Source organism: Castor canadensis, chromosome 10, assembly GCF_047511655.1.
Source record: "Castor canadensis chromosome 10, mCasCan1.hap1v2, whole genome shotgun sequence".
Lineage (NCBI taxonomy): Eukaryota > Metazoa > Chordata > Mammalia > Rodentia > Castoridae > Castor > Castor canadensis.
In genome coordinates this window covers 7,501-32,725 of record NC_133395.1, presented here as the reverse complement: position 1 = coordinate 32,725, position 25,225 = coordinate 7,501, and the positions used below count along the sequence as shown (strand labels likewise).

Sequence of the window (25,225 nt, the reverse complement as noted above, 5' to 3'; positions counted from 1 at the left end):
TTAATTTTCTTGATATTTAAAAAGCATAAACTGGGAAGAAAAAGTAGTTTAAAACCACTTTAAGAATATGACAAAACACGGAAACCACATTAAGTTCATTAATATCAGAGAAATGCATGTTAAAGTAGTATATCACTTTTCACCTATAATTATGGTAAAAATAAAATGTAATACACAATCCAGGCAAGGGTGCTGCCACTTTCAGATACTGCTTGAAAGAAGGAGTGAACTGGCAATATGAATCCATATTATCTATGTTATATCCTTTGTAATTTCCTTGTCCCATGTTAGTCTCCTAAGGAAATAACCATGGATGTGACCAAAGATTGACAAGAATAGCATTTATAAGAAAAAATTTAAAATGACAATGTTCGGTCATAGTGGAGGAGTAAAATAAATCATGGATATTTTCACAAAAGGGGGATACCCTGCCCCCTTGTTGTTGCTGGGGCTCCTCAATGCAAACGCTTCTGTTTATCAGACCTTGGGATAGATAGAAGATGTTTTTATACTGTCATAATATTCTTAAAGGACAACTTTCCCCCATCATCCAGTACCTCCCTTTGCTGCTCAAATCAGCTTAGGATATTCAGCTGTCTTTCCAACCCTATCTATCCCCCAAAGCCTCCCTTCTTTCCATCACAAAATGGGCACTCAGTATTTCCTGAGTGAAATATCTAAAAGTGTAAGTCCAATTCTGACAAATTACTGAGTTCAACTGCAGCTGGAATACAGAAGGATTTCATTTTCTTCTTCAAATTATCCTATTTCCTCCTTATTTCAAATGTGTATCATGTTATTCTTTTATAATGAGAGAACTGTACTGTCTCCTCCACTGTAACTGGTTCATAGCTCTAAATTACACATATGCATGCTTGACCTGAGATAATAAAAGAAACTTCCTTGTATTATTTACATGTATTTTGAAAACAGCAGGTCTCAACAAAGTACCTTTCAATAGTTCTCTTTTCTGGAACTAATGATTAACACAAAATTAAAGCATGCTCAAAAACCAGTCATGTTCGCTACCATCTCTGAACAATTTACACATTGATTCAGAATACAAATCTGTCCAGAGTGCTTTAAATACAATCTCAAAAAGTTCCTCATATTCTTCTCTTCATTAATGGCCAGCCTGGTGCATACATGTTTAGCTATAAACAGCTCTGCTGACTGTCCCTGCAGTATTTTCATGGCTCATCAATGGATCTGCCCACAGTTCTCAGGTCTATCCCAAGGGATGGTTCACTCTTCTTTGATATTATCCATGCAAAGATCTTTAAAAGGAACCAAGAAAAAAAAATTACTGTAAACATAATTAGACAACTGACAAGGCTTTATTAGGCAAGTTAATTATTTAACATTAACTTAATACATTCAATGTAAGAGAAATCTTGTTGTCTTTTTTCTTTTGGGGCTGGTGGAGTGGCTCAAGTGGTAGAGTGTCTGTCTAGCAAATGTGAGGCCCTGAGTTCAAATCCTACCTACTACCACCAAAAAAAATTCTTCTTGGTGGGGGGTGTTACTGGGGATTGAACCCAGGACCTTGTGCTTAAGATTCAGGTTTTATTCTAAAAGAGGGCCATGACTGCTTCTTTGCCTTTTGGCTAAGATGAAGTGTAGTATCTGTTCATATTAATAGGCCAGGCTGCACAAGTCAATACTCATGTCTGTAACTGAAGTTTACTTACCAGGATCTGTAGATCCAAGGTCTCCCAAAGCCCTCTTGTAATACTTTCTTGTTTCCCCTCTTGTAATATTCCTAACAAATCAACCAGACAATTTTGCTTTAAAAGCCTAATTCATAATGTCACAATTCATTTCAACCATATTGTTAAGCAGCTGATTATCTGTTAGGTATTTGAAGGGGAAGGGGTATTGGGTTTCAAATGAACCAGCCTGGTTTCTCATCTTGTCCAGAAGAAAAAGCCTAACCAGAGTGAAGTAACTATGCTCTGGTGACCTGGAGAAAGCCTAGTAAACTTTCAGTGGGAAACATGAGCTACTTCCCAGGAAATAACATCTAGAAGCTGTTTTCAATATAAAAAGCTGGTAATGAGATAGAAGTGAGATAGGTATGAATACTGCATCTTTAAAAATACCATACCAATAAACAAAAGGACTAGGGATAGAGCTCAGTGATAGAGTGCGTGCTTAACATGAGCAAGCTCCTGATTTGATCCCAACTACTGCAATTAAAAAAAAAAGATAAAGATAAATGTAAAAACACAGGAATGTGTTACAAAATAATTTATTAAAAAAAGAAGAGAATCCCTACAGACACCCAAGGCAAAAATGCAACAATACAAAACCACGTGTGTACTTGTGAATAAAAAACACCAAAATTTTAAAGGCTGTGTTAATGTGACAGGATTAGATAGTTTTTTTTTAATATTATTTTTAATTGGGACATTCCTGCCCTTTCCCCGACTCACAAGTTCCACCCTCCTTGGGGTTTCAGGAACAGGTTTTTGATTTTGAATAGCAATTAGTAATGTAGTGCTGTTCAGCTATTAATTATTAAAGTCAATTAAAATTTTGTACAATTTCCACAGTCCAAAGTAATCTTTTTACAGCTGAATCAGGCCTGAACCCATCCATTCAGAAAGCTTCAAGTTACAGAAATGATTCTGTTCTAAAGAGAGGAATTATGGTGTCTCTGGCCTATACTCTGCCTTCAGTGGTAAAGTTGAGGCTTCTAAGTCAAAAGAAGAAACTAACTTGCTATCCACCAGTTTACACAGTATTGATCATTTTTTAAAAACTAAGATCTGTTAAAATGTTTCAACAGATGACTATGTATAATACCATGTGATGAAAATGAATTCAAACTTATTAAATGATAAATTTGTTAAATCTTAAAAAAAAAAAAAAAAAAAAAAAAACTTCACCAGAAACAGTAATTGAGTGCCTACCTCATCACCCATTTTATAAGAGGCACCCAGGACAGTGTGAAGACAAACCAGCAGTAGCCCCCACCCAGCCTGGCTCCCTTTAAGGGGTGACCTCTTAAGTTTTCTATTCTCCAGACATTCACTTTCTCCTCTTTGCTTGATTATAATTCCTAAACCAGCTCTACGGAAAAGGTTGGACCAAGGGACTACAAATTCATACTGTATTATGAGCTTTTAAAATAATAGGGTGCTGCCACAGATTAGTAACCACTTGTCTGGACCATTTTTCCAGACAAGAAATGCTTAGAACACTTACTTGTTCCTTTTCAAACTGCATTGTTTTCCTGAAAAAAAAAAAAAGACTGAGTATGGATGGCTTTCCAATAAACTAAAAAAGGAATGTGGGAATGTTGTCATCCACACGGAGAGAATGCCTTTTACATCTCATAAACATAAATAAATACCCAGGCCAATGCTGCCACAAGTGGCCTAACTTGGTGGTTAGCCAAGGCAAGGACTGGACTTAATGGCCAGTGAGTCCATTCTGGACTCAGAATGCCCAGATTTACCCTTTGCCACCCTACACTGCCTCCTCCCCACTTCTTGTTTTCTTATTGCTCACATTTAGAGACTTAAGTTCCCTCAACTATAGCTCAAGGTATTTTTAGAGGTCAGTAATTTAATTTGTAAGAATACATCCTAAGGAAATAATGTCCATTATGGACAAATATTTTTCCAGAAATGTTTATCAACACAGTTATTACTGTGGTCAAAGAAATTCTGGTATATCCATAGGATAGCATATCATAAGAGGTTTTGTATTTGAGATGGGGGGGCATCTCACTATATTATCCAAGCCAGTCTTAAACTCCTGGGCTCAAGCAATACTCCTACCTTAGCTGGGACTTAGCTGGACACTGAACTCAGGATGTCAAGCTTGCTAGGCAGGCACTCTACCGCCTGAGTCACTCTGCCAGCTCTTTTTTTGTGTTGGGTATTTTCGAGATAGGGTCTTGAGAACTATTTGCCTTGGGCTGGCTTTGAACCACAATCCTGCTGATCTCTGCCTCCTGAGTAGCTAGGATTATAGGTATGGGCAATCAGCACCAGGCACCATATAGATACTTTTAATCAGTCATGTTTATGAAGAATTTTTATTGAAGGGGGAAAAAGCCAGTCTAATGTTCATTAATAAAATTGGTATACAAAATTGTGATTACAGTATAATCTCAACTATGCAACAAATTTTAAAATGATATTTTAGGCTGGAAATGTGGTAGACTACTTGCCTAGGATATGCAAAGCCCTGGGTTTGATACAAGAATCAAAAATACACTTTTTAAAATGTGTAATAGGACACAATTTTTCCTAAAACTTTCAGGTCAGTATCTTCTTTCCACACTTTCTAAAAACTCAATCTCAAATCGCTATCACAGGGCCTCAGGAACCTCTGGGGCAGTGACAAAAGAGTTGCACACCTGCAGTCCATTTTTCTGTGGTTGTTTTGGAGATGGGTCTCTCAGAAGTATTTGTCCTGGCTGGCCTTGAACTTGATCTCTTGATTTTAGCCTCCCAGGTAGCTAGGATTACACGCTTAAGCCACCTGTGCCCCCGGCTAACAGTAATTCCTCTTCCAGAAATCTGTCATAAGGAAATAATCCTAAATATCTAAAAGTTTTATAAAAAATGGTATATGAGCAAATACTGGAATCACCTACAAGCTCAACTATAGGGGAAGAGTAAATACAGTGTTAACAGTTAATTTAGAGATGGTGCATCATAACTCTGATCATGGCAACAAAACTTTATATAACACAACTGCCACTGTTAAAAATGTGCACAGAAAAGAATAAGGAAAACACTCCACATCTTTAACAGTATTTGCCCTCAATCTGTATAATGAGATGTCACTCTTACCCTAGCTGCATACACATTCACTTCCTTATAGTTTCAAGCACTCAGGATGAAAGTGCAGAGCCCAAGGAGATAATTACCTTGCACTTCCTGAAAACAAGTCTCTTCCATTTCCCTTTTGGCTGCCATAATCCACAAAGCTGTAAGTGGAAAGACCTCAGACTTTGATTCTCCTACCTATGCCGCCTAGGTAGCTCAGATTACAGGAATGTTCCAACATGCCTGACTTATTTGTTGAGACCAGGTCTTGCTACCTTTTTGCTTGGGCTGGACTTGAACTGTATTTCTTTCAATTTCTACCTCCTGAATAGCTGAGATAATCAGCACGAGTCACCGTGATTGATAAGATCAATTTTGTAGTAGTTTATGTTGCTCAAAAATGTTTGAAGCATGACACCATCATTTAATTAAGTATTAAGACACCTAAGATGGAAACAGAGAGTAATGCATTTGAATATCTAACTCATAAGTACCTTTGCATCTCTAAAGCTAAGGATGCTCTCATCACTGTGCTTTGCTGAAGCACATCCAAAGACACCTTGTACTCAGTGTACAATAGCATGCTCAATCTCATCCTTCTTAAATGAGTGTCTGATGCACTAAAAGGGGGTAAGAAAAACAAAGCCCCAGCTTAATCATATTTATTGAACACAGCACTCCCACTTGATCGCTTACCAGTACTCATGAAGAAAGGAAATAATGACAAATATCTATTATAAGCACACTGTCTCTGGGAAGTTCTAGCTATATTTTTTTCTAACTTTTAAAAAATCACCTACTCACCACTGTTCTGTGAATCAGCTCCAAAGGATTAGTTTCATACTGTCGAAGAAAAACGATAATCTTTTCAATATAGGAAATATGTTTAGTTAAAATCCGAGGTAAATATCAAGAACATAACATAGAAGATGATTTGATATCAATAAACAAAATTTACAATAACTGTCTAGAATTCACTGAAAATTTACCTTATCTCTGTAAAATTTACAAATACATATAGAATCAGTAAGAAGCTTATTAAGTACCTAAGATTCAAAGAAAGCATGTTGCTAACACCATGACACATGCAAGATTTATACTATCAATTAATCCAACTTTCCAGTTTAGAACAATGTTCAAACTTTAAGTAAAAAACCCAGGCATGGTGATATACACCTGTAATCCCAGCACTGCAGAGGCTAAAGCATGAGGATTGAGAGGCTGAGGCCAGTCTGGGCTTCATAGTGAGACCTGTCTCAAACAAAACAAAACAAGAGCTGTAGCAATTGCAACACGTGAAAAGCCTGACTGGCTCTTCTTCTACTGCCCTCTATACCACTGAGACCCCTAAAGCTCTCTAAAAACCACTGCTTTGTAACTGTTCTCTATGTGACTATATGAGAGTATCAGAGAGAGAAAGGCCAGAATCTCACAGATTGAATGTTCATTTAAAAACTGTGTGGCTAAAAGTGGTAGAGACCCTGCTTTGCAAGTGTGAAGTCTGAGTTCAACCCCCCCTTGCTTAGCATGAGCAAGGCCCTGGGTTCAATTATGAGCACTAAAATATAAACACTGGTTTATGAAGTATTTTGAGCACATAGAAAATCCCATGCAGCTAAAATATAGCTATATCAAAGCATACATTTTACTGTATTTGTTTCAAATCTTCTTTAGAAATAAAATAAAGGTAAAGTCCCCTACATACCATCTTTAATCCCATCCTTCTTCCTCATCCTGATTATCACTTCCAAGCATGACTTTGGACTTTATGACAAGGCTTTCTTGAATGCTGTTAAACTTTAGGTTAAATGGTATCATGCTAGTCATCATTTCATATTTTCATTCATTTTTTTCCCTCAGTGTGGGGGTCAAACTCAGTGCCTAGCACATTAGACAAACACTCTACCACTGAGTTACATCTCCAGTCCTCAACATGACTTTAGACATACCCTTGTTGAGACCTGGAATTCATGTTCATTCATTTTAACTGCTGCATAATATTCCATGTATGTACAGTTTACTTACCCTTTCTCTAGCTGGTATATATTTCTTTCCAATTTTTCTCTGTAACAAAAGCCGCCATTAATAATTCTTGTGAACACATGTAGGACCTTTCTCCTGAGTATCTACCCCTGTCCACATTAATACAAAATCTCCTTGAGGTAATGATATTTTGTTCACTTAAATTTATTCCTCTACTCCACTAGACTGGATCGGTGGAATGTTTATAGTAGGCACTCGACATCTACTGCGTGAGTGAATGAATAAAACTGCATATAATGTATACGCATCTCAACTTTATGGAGCATCACCAAACTTCCCTCTAAAGTGGTTATGCAAATTATGTACTGCAGTCAGTATTTAGTGTTTGCTAATATGATGTGGACAGAGCAGAACTATCCCCCAGTTTTACTCTGCACTCTGCTTACATGATTGCTAATGAAGCATGCTTCATTTCTTAGCAACCATGACCGAGGTGAAGTGCACTCATGATTTGCCCACTTCTCTTTGACGCTGCTTGTCACCTTCGTCATGGTTTGTAGTTCTTCATTTTTATGCACATATATTTCTAATATTTTAGCTCATTTTGTGTTTGTTGTTTCACATTAATTGTAGTATTTTTAATATGTATTAACAATCTAACTCCTGTTCTTTTTCATGGGTTGTGCTTTTAACATCATTTAAGAAATCTTTCTCTACTTGAATTCATCCTTTTACAGCTTTTATAGATTTAAAAGTTTTTAATTCATCAACAATTTTGGTTTATTATGTGACGAAGGGATCAATCTGAAAACCTTACTGGATAAGGCTGGTGGGGAGGGTGCCAGTAATCCTAGCTACTCAGAAGACAGAAGGATCCTGAGTTCAAAGCCAGCTTGGACAAAATTAGACCCTTTTTCAGAGCTAAAAAAGAGCTCAGATTGTGGCTCAAGTGGTAAAGCACTTGTCTACCTCTAGGCCCTGGATATAGTCCCCAGTACTGCTAAAAAAAAAAACAAAGGTTTAAAAAAAAAAAAGCCATTTGTGACTCACAGTAAGTTTATACAACGGTAAGCAGACAGGGAGGTGTGTATGTAAGAGAGGGTGCATTTTTTAATGCAATAATTATCCCTCTCAAAATCAATCAACGTAAGAGTGAAATCATTTGCCACTAGAATCTCTTTAAGGTTAAACATCACTAGTTCTTTCAATGATTCTTCCTATACTCCTAGCAAGGTTTCATAACTGGTTGCCTTTCACACCACTCTCAAAGTCCCTCTTAAAATGTAGTCTTGATTTGAACATGATGCTACAGATGTGGACTGGAAAGTACAAAACATCTTTCTTCAGGCCATCTTCTCTGCCTACTATTTGCAATGTCCTCTGCAACTTTAACCATCACTGTATTTTTGTTAATGTACTTAGATTATAATTTTAATATATTATGGTCTTTTTTTTTGATGGTGGTGGTACTAGAGTTTGAACTCAGGGCCTCATGTTTGCAAGCCCAGCACTCTACCATTTGAGCCACTCTGCCAGCCCAATCTTGGCTTATTTTGAATTAACAATCTACTGCAAGCTCTAGAACCTCTTCCAAAAACAAGTCTCATATAGTTTGTTCAGTTTTTTTCATATTTAAATCTAAGCTCTTAACTGCTTTTGGCAGTACTGGGGTTTGAACTCGGCCTCGTGCTTGCTAGGCACGTGGCTCTACCACTTGAGCTCTGCCCCCAGCCCTTTTAGTTTTAATTAATTTTCAGATAAAGTCTTAAACTTTTGCCCAGGAACGGCCTCAGACTGTAATCCTCCCACCTATGCCCACCATACCCAGCTTATTTGCTGAGATGGGGTCCTGCTAACTTTATGCTCATGCAGGCCTTGAGCTGTGATCCTGCCAATCATGCAATCCCCAGCAGCTGGGATTATAGGTTTTCACCACCATACTTGGCCAAAGACTGACTGATTCATTCATCCACCGGCCTCAAATTCAAATCCTCCTGTCCCATCTCCTGAGTGCTGGGATTACAAGCATGTACCATCACACTCAGCAAAAGTTTTATAACCAGTTTTTTGTAAATAGTTCTGAATCTGGATTCGGTCATCCAGCATATTAGCTGTTCTCTCCCATCTGACATTTAGTCTGGATCTTTAAGACTCCTGGTACGTATGTCCTTTCCCAGTTGAATCACAGACTTCCTAACCATGGGCTATCATCAAATTCTCACTCCTCTATTTTATGCCCCCAACAGGTAAATCTCCTGCTAAAATCCTGATACACACTAGGGCTCTGGCAGTCTCTTGATCTAACACAATTCAGGGGAGGGAGGAAAAGAAAAATAATTTGGCTCTAGCAAGAACTAAAGCCTCAGCAGGCAATGAAATTCCGAACAATCATCTCCAATTCTGGAGAGAAATACCTGTCTAATCAACAACCGTGATTTTAATTTTGTAAAAAACTAATGTTAAGCTCATCATTGTACAAATAACTAGAAATTTGTGAGGGGATTAAAAAGCAATAAAATAGTCCATTTACTTGCACATTATTGAGACTCTTCACTGTATTTCATGTTTTTGATCAGAAGACTTGTAATCATCCCAAGAAAACCAAATTGTTAACAGCAGAGTATCGTGGTACAAATCTGTAATCCCAGCATTTGAGAGGCTAAGAGGAACCTGAGTTCCAGGCCAGCTTGGATTATATAGCAAGACCCTTATTCAAAAAACCAAAAATAAACAAACACTTCAAAGGAGAAGTTAAATAAACTTGGGTTTAAGTTTTTTATTTGTGCTGGCAATAATGGCACCGATGGGTTTCAGCTCTCACTGCACCCTTAAGCTTCTGTTTTCCTGGGTCACGGTCCTGCCTCAAGTCTAGCTTGAACCCTCCTTCTGCCCCAACCTCAAATCAGCATGAACCATAAGATCCTAACCAATCAGATCATGCTGAGTCTCACTGAGGGGTATTTAAGCCCCTGCCCCTCTTTCCCTCTCCCACCCGGCATTAAAGAATCTCTTGGCCAGATCACTCCTCTCCACGTGGTCATTTTGGGGCCACATTTCCTTACAATTTGGATATACTTAAAACACTTATTTACCAAAACATAATTTCCAAATACAATGTATTTCTTAGGCAAGTATTTCATTCCATGATTACTTCTGTGTTCTTGAGAGCATCCAGATGTATTTTAAAACGTTCATGAAGATCATCTGAGTTGTGCGGGTCACTGATACGCCCACCCACGAAGTAAATACTTACATTCGCGTTAATGGACAACAGAGCCCTCTTCCCCAACTTTCGGTCACGTGGCCTTCCGGGATCACGTGACGGAGCCCACCGCGACCTCCGTACCGTGAGGCTGGCTGCCTGTCGCTGAAATAGAACTAGTCACAGAAACCCCTGGAAATTGACTTTGAGAACCACCGAAGCGTCTGCTAGGGACAGGACTCGGGATGAGCCGATCAGGAAGAGTCCGCTCCTCTCCAGCGGCCACCGCCACTCCGAGTCTTACCCGGGCCGGTCACCCCCGTGAGCAGACCCAGACTTATCCCCGCACAGCCTCAAGCCCCGTCTCCACGAGGGCCCAGCCGGCGAATCGACCGACGGCTCACCTGACGGTGTGAGCCCGGCCACAGGCTTCTGTCTCGTTAGGAACAGTAAACGCGACTCGAGCGTCCCCACCGGCCCTCTCACTCCCTCTCCGGAAGAGCCCGACGCGCGCCAGCTGCTCATCCTCCCGGCTCACGAAACAAGTCCGCCATGAGGTCCGAGCTCTGCAGCGGCACCGCGCGCAGGAAACCCCCACTCTCAGACCCAGCCCTCACGCTCACACGTACTAACGTCACGTGCTCTCACGTCACGTGCTCTCACGTCACGTGCTCTCACGTCACGTGCTCTCACGTCACGTGCTCTCACGTCACGTGCTCTCACGTCTTGCCTTTCCGCTTCCGCCGCGGGGAAAGTCCCTTTGAGCCTTGTCGCCACTGTCGCCTCCTTGTGGCTGACTGCGGTGTTGCAGTCAGGACCACTTTCTGGTGTTGCGCGGAACTCCTGCGGAGGGGCGGGGCCCGTGTCCATCCCGCGCGTGAGAAAACGTGCCTGGGTTAGATCCTGGCCAGAAAGGGGCGAGGTGCAGCTTCTTCAGGACTCCCATGCCACGGGGTCAACTTTCTGACCCCGAGGACCTAACGATAAAGCCAATAGAGGGCGACATTGTGGGAAATAGTTGTGGAAATCGCGAGTATTCTTAGCGCTCTACTAGATTTATCACTGTCATGACGCTGGGTTTTTCACGGGCCATTAAAGTCTCTGAATCGGTGATTAATTTTAAAATGGTGAGACATGTTTATTACGTAAATAATTATTCTGGCTGTGTAGACAAAATCCCTCAAAAGGCACAGCCCTAGTAGTGCATGGCTATGGTCCCATCTACGCATGAGGCAGAGGCAGGAGGACGCAAGGTAAAGCCGAGGCACTTAGCAGACTATCTCAAAAACAAAATGAAAACAAGCCCGAGTCACCACAGCTTTAACCCCAGCTATTGGGGAGGCAGAAATAGGAGAATTTTGGTTTTAGGCCAGCCCTAGCCAAAAAGTTAATGAGACCCTGTCTCAAAAAACAAACCTGCTGTGGTGTTTCACAGCTGTAATCCCAGCTACCTGGGAGGCAGAGGTAGGAGGATGGTGATCTGAGGCTGCTCTGGGCAAAAGCAGGAGGCCCTATAAAAAAAAAAAAAGCCAAAAGGGCAAGTGGATATGGATCAAGTGGTAGAACGTTTTCATGAGGGTTAGCTCAAACCCAAGTACTGCCAACATAAATAAAAATAAATAACCCCCAAAGGGCTGGGTTCAATCAAGAGCCCCAGGTCCAATCAAGAGCCCCAGGTTCAATCAAGTAAAAACAAATGGCCCTGGGTAGATATTAGATACCATAATTTGTTTTAGGAAACAAGATTTTGGCATTTAAAAGTTTGGGGTTACTGATATGAGTCAATAAGCCTTAGACAGATCTGCCTTACATTGTTGCCCAAGCAACTTAGTATTTTTAAGAGAACCATGAGGCAACACAGCTTAGAAGCATTAGTGCTGGTGTAATTACTAAAACAAAAATAATAGCTGCTCTGCTCAATACTTTGTAAGTTCTGGAAGATGGTAAAAAGCTACAGTAGAAGTTCTTGATAGACCTGCTTATTTCAACATTCACATTAACACCTGGATTGTCTGTGTGACTTATGAAAGGGGTATAGGCCTACCAATTAACCCCATCCCATCTCTGTTCCTTTCCATTCCTTTTTTCCTTTCCCATTTTGCCCCACTGGTCTCAGAAGTGAGACAAAGCTTGGCTTGGGATTCATCACTTCTTAATTCTCTCAGCTGTGAGACCTGAGGGAAGTGGAAGGAAATAATGGATATAAAACAAAGATGCAATGTCTTTGTAATACTAGTCTCTGGGGCCAGGTTAACATAGCAGCGGGGATAATGGTAGATGATATGTTCCTTGCTGAATGGTTAGATCAATGCCTAGCACATAATAAGGATTCAACAAATAAATGCACAAGAATAAGGCACTTGTGCATTATTGTAAAGATATTAAAGGGATATTAAAATAAATCTCAAAACTTCTTTAGGTACAAGGAAGTCAGCAAGCTCTGACAGACTGTAATCTTTTATTTAAAGGCTATTTTACATTCACTTTGAAAGAAGGGGACAGGCACTTTCTGTTTCCATCAGCAAAATTTTATTTATGAAAGAGAAGCAGTAAGAAGGCAAGGAATACATAAAGTAAGCATGATATATATATATACATCACCAAATTGGGAAAACACCTACATCTGGATCCATGGGTTGGGAAGTTCTGAAACAGCCGGCCAGAGTCCTGATTAGAAAGGTCCTAGGAAGTATGTCCGCTCCAGGGGTGAGACTTGAAATGCTTTCTCAGGAGTCCTGCAGTCATCATTGAAGGGAACAAAATGCTTCAGAAGTTATGTGCTCTCAAATATGGGAGCATTTTCAGGAGAATGTTTGTTCACACCCTGAGAGAGACATATCAAGAGTTTGCTCAGCAGATTTGTTGGAGGAATGAAGAGGGACACTCAAGGCTTTTTACTCCTTATGTCTTAGACAATCTTCCAGTCCATCTGTGGGGAAGAGATTTTCTCTGTATTCTTGATCTTAAAGATGCCTTTTTTACCATCCCTCTCTATCCAAAAGACAGAGAAAAAATTGCTTTCACTTTATCACTGCCAAATCATCAGGCCCCTGGTTGCTGATTTCATTGGACAGTGCTGCCCCAAGCAAGGCATGGCTAACAGTCCTGCTATGTGTCAGGAATTTGTTGCTGCAGCAATAGAACCTATGAGGTGTAAGTATCCCAAAAGCTTATGTGCTTCATTACATGGATGACATTCTGATAAATCATCCCAGTGAGTGTACATTTTTACTAATCTTGGCAGATCTTACAAAGGACCTTGAGGCCTGAGGATTGTGCATTGTTCTGGAAAAGGTACAAAAAATGCCTCCCATTCAATATTTAGGGCAAGTTATTGACGAATGCTTGATCCATCCTCAAAAAGTAGAGATCAGGAAGGACAATTTAAAAACCTTAAATGATTTACAAAAACTTCTGGGAGATATCAGTTGGCTCAGACTCTCCCTAAAACTTACCACTCTTTTCAACTGCTCAAGGGTGACCCTAATCCTTCCTTGCTTTGAGAATTTATGGAGGATTCCCAACAGGCATTGTTTAAGATAGTGCAATTACTACAGCCCAGCTTCAGCACTGGGATCCACAGCAGCCTGTTCCATTACTGATTTTATGCTCTCCATCAATACTAATGGGAGCTCTCTGGCAATTGCAGGGGGTGTCAGAATGGTTATATTTAGTTCACTCTCCTGCTAAGTTTCTTACACCATATCATGAGCTGGTAGCTAGACTGATTGCTAAGGGATGCACTCATTGTTGTGAGTTGCTGGGGCATGAGCCCAGTAATATTGTTGTCCCATTTTCAAAGGATCAAGAGCATTGATTATGGCAATTTTCAGACTTACGGCAGTCTGTAACTGGCTAATTTTCCAGGACAGGTCTGGGAACATCTCCCACATTCAAAACTTTACAGTTTGCTTCTCTTCACGCATTTGTTTTTCCAAAAATTATTCTATTCCCCCCCCTCATCAGAGGCTGTCACAATTTTCACTGATGCTTCTGGGCATGGTACTACTGCCTATTAAATCAAAGATTGCCACAAGGTTGAACATACTGTTTTTATTTCTACTCAAAGGGTGGAGCTCAAAACCAACAATGGCCCTGCATATATTTCAGTGGCTCTGTGAGGCCTATCAGATACATCACACCACCGGTATTCCTTATAATCCTCAGGGGCAGGCCATAGTGGAACATGCACATGCTACTCTCAAAATGCAATTACAAAAATTAAAAGGGGGAGATGAGGTACTTCCCCCAGCTAACCAATTGCATAAAGCTTTATATACTCTAAATTTTTTGAATTGCTCAGAACAGGTTTAACACCTGCTGAAAGGCATTGGCAACCGCAGGAGCCAACTGTCAGGCCTCGGGTTCTTTGGAAAAATGTGTTGACTGGCAAATGGCATGGCCCTAGTCCTGTCCTGATGTGGGGTCAAGGGCATGCTTGTGTTTTTCCTGAAGATGCAGAACACCCAGTGTGGGTACCATCATGGTTTGTCAAGCCTCATGGACCCCTGGTCCCAAAGATGAGGAGGCTGAGACTGGAAGACTCGCCCTGGGACAGGGAACCATTGAGACTGATTCCTCCACTGACCAGAGGGCTGCTTGCGAGACAGACGTGGAACAGTGAGCCACCCACCTGGGGTCAAATCAAGGAACTAATGGACATGATAATGATGGTAACCAGTAACCTGGGGATGGCTGGGAATCCTACATCCACATTGCTGGCAGTGCTGGCCATTATCACAATACAGGTGGGTGCTGTCCAGGGTGATGCATACTGAACTTTCATGCCCAGACTGCCAATGGTGCATCCTATCACTTGGCAGAGTCACCCTGTATCTATCTTTACTGATGATATGGTGTACATGGGAGGTCATTCCTCAGGACATTTGGTGCCTCGATATAGTGACTATAACTTTACAGGAATGTCTAGTTCCTTACCCATGTGTATGTCTTTTAATGGACTTAATGCCAGAGCCCTGTGATACTACCCATATGCCTCCCTTAGCATCTTGCTCTGTTCATCAGGTAACCTGGAAGTCTGGGGTGGCACCTTGGAGAGAGTGTCTTTTTCATGTTTTTATGTTCTACCTATCAGGAAATGAAATAATTTGTTGGTCTAAAAATGGTAGTCAGGAGTCCAATAACACTGGATTCTGGCACTCATCAGTCCTGGGGCTAGATGGGGGGCCACCCAAAAGGGATTTATGGAAACTGGCAGCTGCTATCGGCCTGGTCAATCTCACGAGTTTGTCATTGGTTGATCTGGATAGGGGAGAGGCTGAGAAAATTGGCCTACAGGCCTGCGTCCAACACCCCTATGCTCTGGTGATTGGTAATGTTGAGGTTGCCAAGGGAGAAGGGTTATATAGTATTACTTGTCAAGGGTGCAACCTTACCACCTGCATCTGCAGTCATAACAAGGACAGAGACATCCTGATCGTGGTCCAACCTCCCTATGTCCTAGTGCCTACTAACATTTTAGGAGATTGGTATGACGATAGAGACCTACAAGTAGTTAAGGAAATAAAAGAGTTTTTACTTAGAGAAAAGAGGATGTGGGGCCAATTATAGCAGGCACTGTGGCCTTTGTTACCATGATAGCCACTGCTGCCACAGCCACAGTGGCATTGACTCAGACCAAAAATGTTACTTATGCTCTGGAAACTCAAGTGCAGATTGGTGACAACATGGATGTTTGCCTCAACATGCTTGAGGCTGTGATTATCTCACTGGGCTATGAATTGGATGACACAAAATATCAACAAAGGCTGTTATGCTGACTTCCACCATGTTTGTGTCATGGCTGCACAATACAACAAAGCAGAATTTTGCTGGGAAAAAAACAAAAGCTCATCTTATGAGTGCATGGGAAGGAAGCAACAATACTGTGGACTTACAGCAATTGAGGCAACAAATATTGGCAATGCAAAAAGCTTATGATAATGTTGCTCCAGCTAATATTGCAAAAACCATCCTGGAGGAACATGAGGGTTTCAATCCATTTAACTTGCTAAAACATTCCTTCTGGTATTTGGCAGGAATAAGTGTGTTATTGTTCATCTGTTTTCTTGCTATTTCAGTTGGATGCCACGTGGTGCAAAGACAGCTCCTTGGATTAAGGGTTGGGCTTCATTGGGAGCATGAATAAGAAATAAAAATAGGGGAAATGTGGAGAGGAGAGTATGAGAAGCCTATGAGAAGTTGACATAAGCACAGCCATGTCTGCAGGTTGGGATTTGCACAGCCCCAGCTGCAGAAGAAAGCGAGGGCAAAATGCAGCACAGCTTCTTTTTGTAAGATGTTTATGTGCAGAGAGTAGCAATCGCAGGTTCCCCTTGTTCCCAATAACTACAACGCCATGCCTCCCAGGAACTGTTGCTCTACTTCCTTGTTTGCTGCTGTATATAATAAACTCGCTGGAGGTGGTGGAGGCTGTTGTGTATCTCCACCAGAGTGTCCAGCCCACCTGATCCCAGCTTTTTTGCATGTTTGTCTTTTGTCTTTTCTCAATCTCCCATCGCTCCCAGTTAGGGTCCTAGGATGAGCTCATGCAAGCTGCGGGAACTTTAATACCCCACTCATCAATAGATACAAGGAAACTGCAGAGTTAAACTTTGCCATAGACCAAATGACTTTACAGACATCTAGATAATAATCCATCAAACTTCTGTGGAAAGCACATTCTTCTCAGCCCATAGAACTCTCCACAAAGTAGAGCATTTTAAGACATAAAGCAAGTTTTAGAAATACAATAATCCCAGCCATGTGGAAGGCAGAGATTGGAAGGATCACAGCTTGAAACCAGGAAAAAAAGTTAGACCCCATATTAACCAACAAGTTGAGTGTGGTGTTCTACACTGTAATCTCAGCAATGTGGGAGGTATAGGTAGGAGGATCATGTTCTCATGCTGATTGCAGGCAAAACCAGGAGACCCTATCTGAAAAATAACTAAAACAAAAAAGGGCTTGGGGCATGGCTCAATTGGTAGAGCACCTGCCTAGCAAACATGAAACCCCGAGTTACAACCCTAGTCCTATGAAAAAAAATACAAGAAAAATGAAATAATTTATTGTATCTGATCAGATTGTAAGGGAATAAAATTAGATATCAATAGAAACTACACAAACACATGGAGACTGAACACTTAATTTTTGAATGATCAGTGGGTCATTGAAGAAATTAGGGAGAAATATTAAAAATTGTTAGAATTAAATGAAAATGAGAACAGCATACTGTAATCTATGGGATAAAGCAATGACAGTTCTAAGAGGAAGTTTACAGGTATGAGTGCCTATATTAAAAAATCAGAGATCTCAAATAACCTAATTATGCACCTCACAGTGTTAGAAAAACAAGAACAAGAAAACCCCCCAAATTAGTAGATGGAAATAAATAATAAGCAGGATGAAAATCACTGAAATAGAGAAAAAAGAAAAATTCAAAAATCAGTGAAACAGAGTTGGTTCTTCACAAAGTAGATAAACCTTTAGCCAAAAGCAAGATGGAGAAGACCCAAGCAAATACAGTTAGAGAAGAAAAGAGTAGTATTACAACAGGTACCAAAGATCCACAGGATCATAAGCGAATATTTTGTAAACTTACATTCCAAGAAATTAGAAAATCTAGAAGAAATGAATAGATTTCTAGACACATACAACCTTCCGAAATTGAACTAAGAGGATGTAACTTAAGGACATCTGTAATGAGCAGTGAGATTGAATCAATAAACTACCATATGATCCAGTGACATCATCCCTGGGCATATAATAGCCAAGCTATGGAAACAACCCAGATGCCCTACAACTGATGAATGGATTAAGAAAATGTGGTATATATACACAATGGAGTATTATTGAGCCATAAAGAAGAGTGAAATTATGTTGTTTGCAGGTGAATGAATGAAACTGGAGAACATCATGTTAAACAAAGAAAATCAGGCTCCAAAGGACAAAAGTCACATGTTTTTCCTCATATGTGGAAGCTAGACTTAAAAGATACATGTGTACATAAATACATACATGTTTGTGTATACACGAAGGGGGGAGGTAATAGCGGGACTGTTTGAGAGGAAAGGAAAATGATTGTGAGTGACTCTCAAATACATTGCATCTGAGCTCAAAGATGGCACAGAGAGACATGTGGAGGGAACTAAGCGAGACTCAGAAAGACATGTCATGTTTTTTCTCTTATGCAGCATCTAGTTTTTTTTAAAGACATGAAAGTAGAAGGGGGCTATTGTGGAAATGGAAGGGGACCAGCAGGACAGGGAAGGGCAACAAGAGGGTGCAATGTGGGTGGATGAATATGATCTAAGCAAATAATACACATGTATGAAAAAGTCACAATGAAACCCATAAAACAACTGCAATCAAAATGATGGCTAATAACTGTTGCAAAGGTTTGGAAAACTGTCCTCTGCATTCCCATCCAGTGGGACTGTGGAAACAGCCTTGCAGGTGCTCAGAAAGTGAAACACAGAAGTGTCATATGATCAGCCAGCCCACACTGAGGTGTCTGCCCAAGAGAACTGAAAAGACATGTCCACAAAGAGACTTGCGCATGGAGATTCACAGAACCACGGTTCTTAAGTTTAAAAGTTCATTCATCCACACAATGGAATGCTGTTTTGCAATCAAAGGAGTGACCCACTGACACATGCTGTGCCATGCACAGACCTCGAAACACTGTTCTCAGTGAGAGGAGCCTGACCAAAAAGACTATGTGTGTATACTGTTTTGTGTGATGCTACTTATATGAAACATTCAGAATTGCAAAATGCAGAGAGAGACAGCAGACTGGTGGTTGCCAGGGGCTGCAGAAAGTGGAGAAAGGGCAGTGATTTTCTTTTTCTGCTGATGTGAAAGTTCTTAAATTAGATAGTGATGGTTGCACAACTCTGAATACGCAAAACATGGAACTGCAGACTATAAACAGGTGACCTTCAGGATATATAAATCTCAACATTTTTGAGTGACTTTAGGCATAAAATGGAACATAGTGCTCAAGAGCAGGGGTTGGCAAACTACAGCCCCTGGAACAAACCTGACCTCCTGCCTGCTTTTATAAATGAAGTTTTATTAAGACATGGCCACACCCAGTCATTGATGCATCACCTGTGGCTGCTCTGGAGTAACAAGGGCTGAGCTGAGCAGATGCCAAGAGACTGTAGTTAGCACAGCTTGGTGATGTTCACCCCATCTCAGCCTTCCCTGGGGTCAGCTGCCTACCTTTACTGTCTCTCCACACTGATTATAAACAGCATGTACCTACAGGTTGAGTATCTCTCATCCAAAATGCTTGGTACCAGGAGTATTTCTGCTTTCACACTCTTTCAGATTTGGAAATATTCTTTTTTTTCCTTTGATGGAACTGGAGTTTGAAGTGAGGGCTCACTGCTTGCAAAGCTGATGGTGTGGGAAGCCATGTGGAAGGGGGCACAGTTGATGGGAACTTGCTCTGTACTTTCTGCTCAGTTTTTCTTTTAATTTAAACCTGCTCTAAGAAGGATATGAAGGATATAAGGAAAAGCAACTCATCATGTCCTGCTCCCACCTTTGAGAAGCCATGTGTACAGCTCCATCAAAAGCCCCCAAAGGCCAGGATCTGGGCTTGTAATCTGGGTGTAAATCTCAGAGCCACATTCTCCTCAAGAACACAATGGGGCCTCACTGCTCTTCTTGCTCCTTCACAGCAGGGAGTTAATCTCAGACAGGGTCCCAATAAATGCAGACAAATGCAGAAGTAACCTTTTCCAAGTTGCAAAGGCCTGGAATGTTCCCTCCCATGACTCCAGCTTTCATGGGCTGCCCCTGATAACTTCCATAAACAACCATACATGCCACAAAGGCAGAGGCCATCTGAGGCAGGTTAGAATTAGGGAAAATTTGAGACTGCTCCCCCTCCTTGACTTGTCCAAAGAGCTCCTCTCTGTGGCCCATAATGGAGCCAGTTAACAGACGTATTCTCTCCCCACTTCCAAGTTACAAGTTCAAGGTGGTATGAAATGACTACCTAATGGAAGTTACAGAAGACCCTGGTGGGCTTCCTTTTTGCTCATGTGGTACCTCCTTTCACTTGGCAGAGCCACTAATCCCCCTTTCCTTAAAACTTTTCTTCCTCAATACACCCACATGTTTTGCTTGGATTCTTCCATGTCAGAACCTTCATACCTTCTAAAGATATGATTAGCTGTTAACACATCCACTCTTTCTCTGTCACATCCCCAAAGACCTTGAGAGTATCCAGCTCACAAAGTGTCACAATTCTTTGTTATCTATAAATGAAGTGACTTTCCAGCTCCTATTTGTGAAATTCCTCTTGAACAGGAAGATTGTCTCAAAGAAGGCCACAGGACATGAGAAAAAAATCCTAGTTAAGCCATAAAATGAGTCCAGGGCTAAGGTTTAAAAAGGCCCCATGTGGAGATAACTGCCCATTCCCACCTTCCTTTGTCTTCCGTAAACAAACTTTTGAAAGCAGACCTTCCCTGCTGCTGCTATCTAAACAACCCTGGGTCTCTTACCCAGCACTGGCTCACCTATTAACAACTAACACATTCCTTGTAACCTGATGCTCTGCACTGCCCTTTAAGAATACCACGAATTCATTGTTGGGGGATGAGAAGTTTGAGTGTGAGGTCATCTGGGACTGCCAGTGTAAAATAAAATCTGAGTTCTCCACCTCTGAGTGTCACTTGGTTTCTCATCTGGCAATATTTCCTCAACATTCTTCAAGTGGAGAGATCTTATTACCCATCACACCCAACAATTAACCTGGACAGTCCTCCCTCATGGATTTAGAGAGTCCCCTCACATTTTTAGCCAAGTCCTACAGCAAGATCTCAATTTCCTTAATCTTTTCACAAGCAAGCTCATCCCATATGTAGATGACCTATGTAGCCCCTCAAAATCCTTTTGTAAAACCCATACCATTATTCTCCTTAATTTATTAGCAAAAAAACTAGACCCCATTTACAGGGGCTGGCCAGCCTGCCTAAAAGTATTGGCTACAGCAGCTCTTTTAATACCAGAAGCTCAAAAAATAACTTTCAATTTACCTATGACAGTCTGGTCATCTCACAACATTCAAGACTTAATTAGCCACAAAGCTCTTAACTCCATTTCCCCACCTCATGTTCAGATCTTACACTCCTTTCTCTTACAACCTAACTTTCTGGTGATGTCAGTGACTAAACCCTGCTACCCTCAATCATCCCACCTAACCCAGAGCCCCCAGCTCATGACTGTTGAGATACTTGATGACTCACTTACAACTTTCCATCACATCCTAGACACCCCCATACCTGATGACCCCACCTGGTTTATAGATGGCAGCTCCACAAAGGCCTCCACTACCTCTACAGCTAAAGCAGGATATGCAATAATTGAGACACCCAAATAACACATATGCCATAATAGAACGAAATAGCCTTCCTCCTACAACTACCTCCCAACAGGCAGAACTGTATGCTCTTACATGAGCATTACAAAGGGCAAAAGACAAGACAGTTACCATTTATATAGATTCAAATATACATACAATATCATCCATTCTAACGGCTAAATATGGAAAGAACAGGGTTTTTTTAACAACTAAGGCTCCCCAATTCCAATGCAAAACATTATGGCCATTTTACAAGCGACACTCTCCTTCACACAGCTGCCATCCTTCACTGTAAGGGACATCAAAAGGATAACACCTTCATATCTATTAGCCATAATTTGGCAAGATATCACAGCTAAATAGGCAGCCCAACAAATGCCCCCCAGGTCATTCTACCAATTCATTATAGATACACACAAAAAGAAATGGAACTATTAAAAACTCAGGGCGGGGGGTTAGCCAACACAAAGGATACTGGTTTCTTAATAATACTCTTGTACTTCCAGAACAACAAATTAAACCCATATTAACTGCCCTCCATCAAGTCTTCCACTCTAACCCTCTGTCTTTACTCCATTTTATTAAAACTTATATTGCTCCTAATCCTAACTTCCACAAAATACTAAAGAAATCTCATCCTCTTGCAACATCTGCTCCAAAACTAACCCCCTATTAAACATCCGGCCCCCTTCCTTTCCCACCCATCAGGCAAGAGGTCACTTACCTGGGTGAGACTGGCAAGTGGATTTTACTAATATGCATCCAATTAAACACATCAGATATCTTCTTGTTTTCATTGACGTCTTAGCAGTATGGATCAAAGCTTTCCCCATTAACAAGAGAGCCTCCACAGTGGCTACCATACTTTTCAGAGAAATCATTTCCCATTTTGGTCTCCCTAAATTGCTACAGTCAGATAATGGGCCAGAGTTTACTTCTACCATTGTTCAACAATTGAGCTCCTGTATAGGGTCAAAATGGCACTTCCATATCCCATACCATCCACAATCTTCTGGAAAAGTAGAAAAGACACTCTAAATAGCATACTCAGATTTACTCAGGAACTTCAACTGGACTGGGTTAAACTATTACCTTTAGCTCTTTGTACCCTAGCCCTCCCTTGAAAGCCTCTGCTAACCAGTCCTTTTGAGGCCATGCATGGTCATCCACTAGTAACATCAGGTTTTCCTACAACATCCTCTAACATTCCCCCTTCTCTACTTTCTTCTTTACTACCCTACATGAGGACAACACTTTGGACTCACCTAGACACTGACCTCCCAAAACACACCTCTCTTTCTCCTGCAGACCCCGACCCAGTACAGATTGGAGAATGGGTTTACTACAGGGAACCAGTATCCCCTCTTCCCTTACAACCTCTTTGGTAGGGCCCCCTACAGGTGATTTTAACAACTTCCACTGCCGTTAAACTACAGTGATACTTGTACATGTTTCTTCTATAAAATGAGCCTCTTCTTCCCCTACCCCCCCAAATGCACTGCCCTCTCCTGCTCCAGGACTGGACCCACCAAGATCTGTATCACCCGTCTGCCCTCTATCCAGGAGACTGATGAGTTGACTCCTCCAACAGTACCAGAACTTCCTCCAGATTCTCCAAAGCCAACTTAATTATTACCTGCCACAAGAACCTCTCAGAGATCATGTCAGATCTTAGGCTACAAGGAGAGCTCATCAATTTCATACCAATGTTTAACTGTAATCTCCCTCGGCCCCCACCCCAAGTACTTTTAACTATCGATCCTAATCTCTCCTTTTGCTGGATCTGCACCAGATCCACTGAAAAGGGCTGGGCAGCACATTCTGCCACTCTCGCAGAATGGACCAACACAAAAAGAACCTTATACCCGAGTTCCACCCACCTAGGCTCCATGTACTTTGCCCACCACTCACAGAGCAATAATGGTGAAACTGCTTCTCAGGCACTATTTGATCTAAAACTCCAATTAATGCCTCTACTAGAAAAATCACAACATACCACCCCCTCAAAACACTCCCTCCTATGACAGGCTCTATAGCACAAGCTGACCTCTATGGGACCACACATTTATGTATACAAAGACCCCACTTTCCAGATTCCAAACCCATAGGCTCTCTTAATACTTCCTGATGCACACAGACTCTTTCTCCCACCGCCCCCATAACAGTCAATTCCTATTCTTTAACTAAAGGGACAACAGGTACAAACACATCAAAATAGCCTATTTCTTGACCTCCAACTTATCCATTCCAACACACTCTCATCCCCTCCCCCCAGGGGCACTTCACGACAGCCACGTCAGACTTTTGTAATGGGAGACTCCATCCCAATGCCATTCTAGTCTTTAACCTATCAGTACTCTACCCAAATCCCTTCTCCAAAGGTAACTGTGAACTGTTATTCACACCTCACTCCTGGGTTTTCCTCTATCCACCAATCCACCAATTTATGGAATCCCTCATACCCACTAGTGCTTCTTCCCCTCTCTTACAACCCCTCTTAACAGCCTCCCTCTATCTCCTTTCACTCATATGAAAGAACAAAATGCAGACTGGTTAGAACCTCTCCTCTCTTTCGAATTAATGGGATGCCTCTCCCCGCCTCAGGCATCTTCTTTCTGTGCTTGTTCCATGCATACACATGTCTACCTAGTAACTGGATGGGGGGGGTTGTACCCTTGTTTTTCTGATTCCCCATCTCCTACACTATCAACTCGAAAATCATTCCAGCCCCCATTGTCAGCTTTATACGCACAAAAAGAGATACTGACCTCACCCCCCAGTAGGGGGACTGGACCCCTTAACTGGGATTGGGACGGGATCAACCAGATTAGGGGTGTCAGTCATCCAATTGCAAAAATTATCCACAGCTCTAAAAGAAAGCCTTAATAACATTGCCTTACAGATTTCTGCAATCTAGGATCAGATTGACTCATTAGCGGTGGTGATACTACAAAACCGGAGGGGATTAGATCTCCTCACAGCTGAAAAGGGCAGACTGTGCCTCTTAGGGGAGGATTGTTTCTTTACCAATAAATGTGGCATAGTTAGAGATAGTAAAAATAACTTAGAGCTAGCTGTTGGGCCCTAACATCCTCACAGTCTGATATCCTTTCCTCCTTATACACATGGCTCATTCCACTGGCAGTTCCTCTCAGCCTTATTTGTCTGGCTTTAATGTTTCTACCATGACTTATAAATATCCTCCAAAGATTTTTACAGAAGCGTATTACTGTCATTTCTCAGGCTACCTCAGGGGAGCAATTTAAAGCCATCATGCTTCTACAAACTCTCCAGGCTCGACAATCCCCCACATTGTCCCTGGCCAGCAGGAAGTAGACAGAAGACTGGCGACATCCTCTCTCTCTCACACACACACATATAATATTGAGAAACACTGAAACAAAGCAAATATGGCTATCTCCGATAAAAGGGCAGAGAAAAACAGTGTGTATGGCTGGCTGCCCAGATCCAACGACCTTCCTAATAATGTCCCGAACCTTCCCCCAATTCCCCCTTTGCAGTCATTTTTTCTCTAACCTCCCTGTTCCCACTATAGGATGCCTAAAAACCCCAGCCTGTAAGACAGGCATGCGCTCGCCCCTCTCAGAGTGTTGCTCTGATGGCCGAGGGTCCCTCTCAGGTCTCCTCTCCCTAATAAAGACCTGCTGCTTGCAAAGGTTGCAGTCTTTCTCCGTCTCTCTCTTCCTTCTTCATTTTCCTTTCAGTCTATCCTCTCTGATTGTAATCAAGTGGGCATTATGCATGTTGATAACCTCTAGCTTTAATAGCTACAAAACTGAAAACTGACTTTAACATTACATCCTGAGTTTCACTCTCCTAATACCTACCATAATTTGTTCAATTTTAGGT

The 25,225-nt window shown here is 41.4% G+C and overlaps 1 protein-coding gene, 1 long non-coding RNA gene and 1 pseudogene across 3 annotated transcripts; 1 reads left to right on the top strand and 2 right to left on the bottom strand.

Annotated features, from left to right (window-relative positions):
- LOC109697897 (uncharacterized) lies at nucleotides 1-10,633 on the bottom strand. Of its 2 annotated transcripts, XM_074042905.1 has the most exons (4): nucleotides 10,377-10,633; nucleotides 3,211-3,238; nucleotides 1,692-1,762; nucleotides 1-1,277 (listed from the first exon to the last, which is right to left on the bottom strand). In XM_074042905.1, the coding sequence occupies exons 1-4, from the start codon at nucleotides 10,495-10,497 to the stop codon at nucleotides 1,246-1,248; spliced, it is 252 nt and encodes an 83-aa protein (XP_073899006.1). In that variant the 5' UTR covers nucleotides 10,498-10,633; the 3' UTR covers nucleotides 1-1,245. The 2 variants fall into 2 exon arrangements, with proteins under 2 accessions (XP_073899006.1, XP_073899005.1); XM_074042904.1 differs by lacking the exon at nucleotides 3,211-3,238 and having other exon boundaries at nucleotides 10,377-10,630.
- On the top strand, nucleotides 1,588-1,740 carry LOC141413075 (U2 spliceosomal RNA; annotated as a pseudogene).
- Nucleotides 5,591-10,039, bottom strand: LOC141411413 (uncharacterized). Its single transcript, XR_012436122.1, has 3 exons — nucleotides 10,024-10,039; nucleotides 6,813-6,851; nucleotides 5,591-5,630 (listed from the first exon to the last, which is right to left on the bottom strand). It is a non-coding gene; the product is annotated as an uncharacterized lncRNA (long non-coding RNA).
- Nucleotides 10,634-25,225: the final 14,592 nt, after the last annotated feature.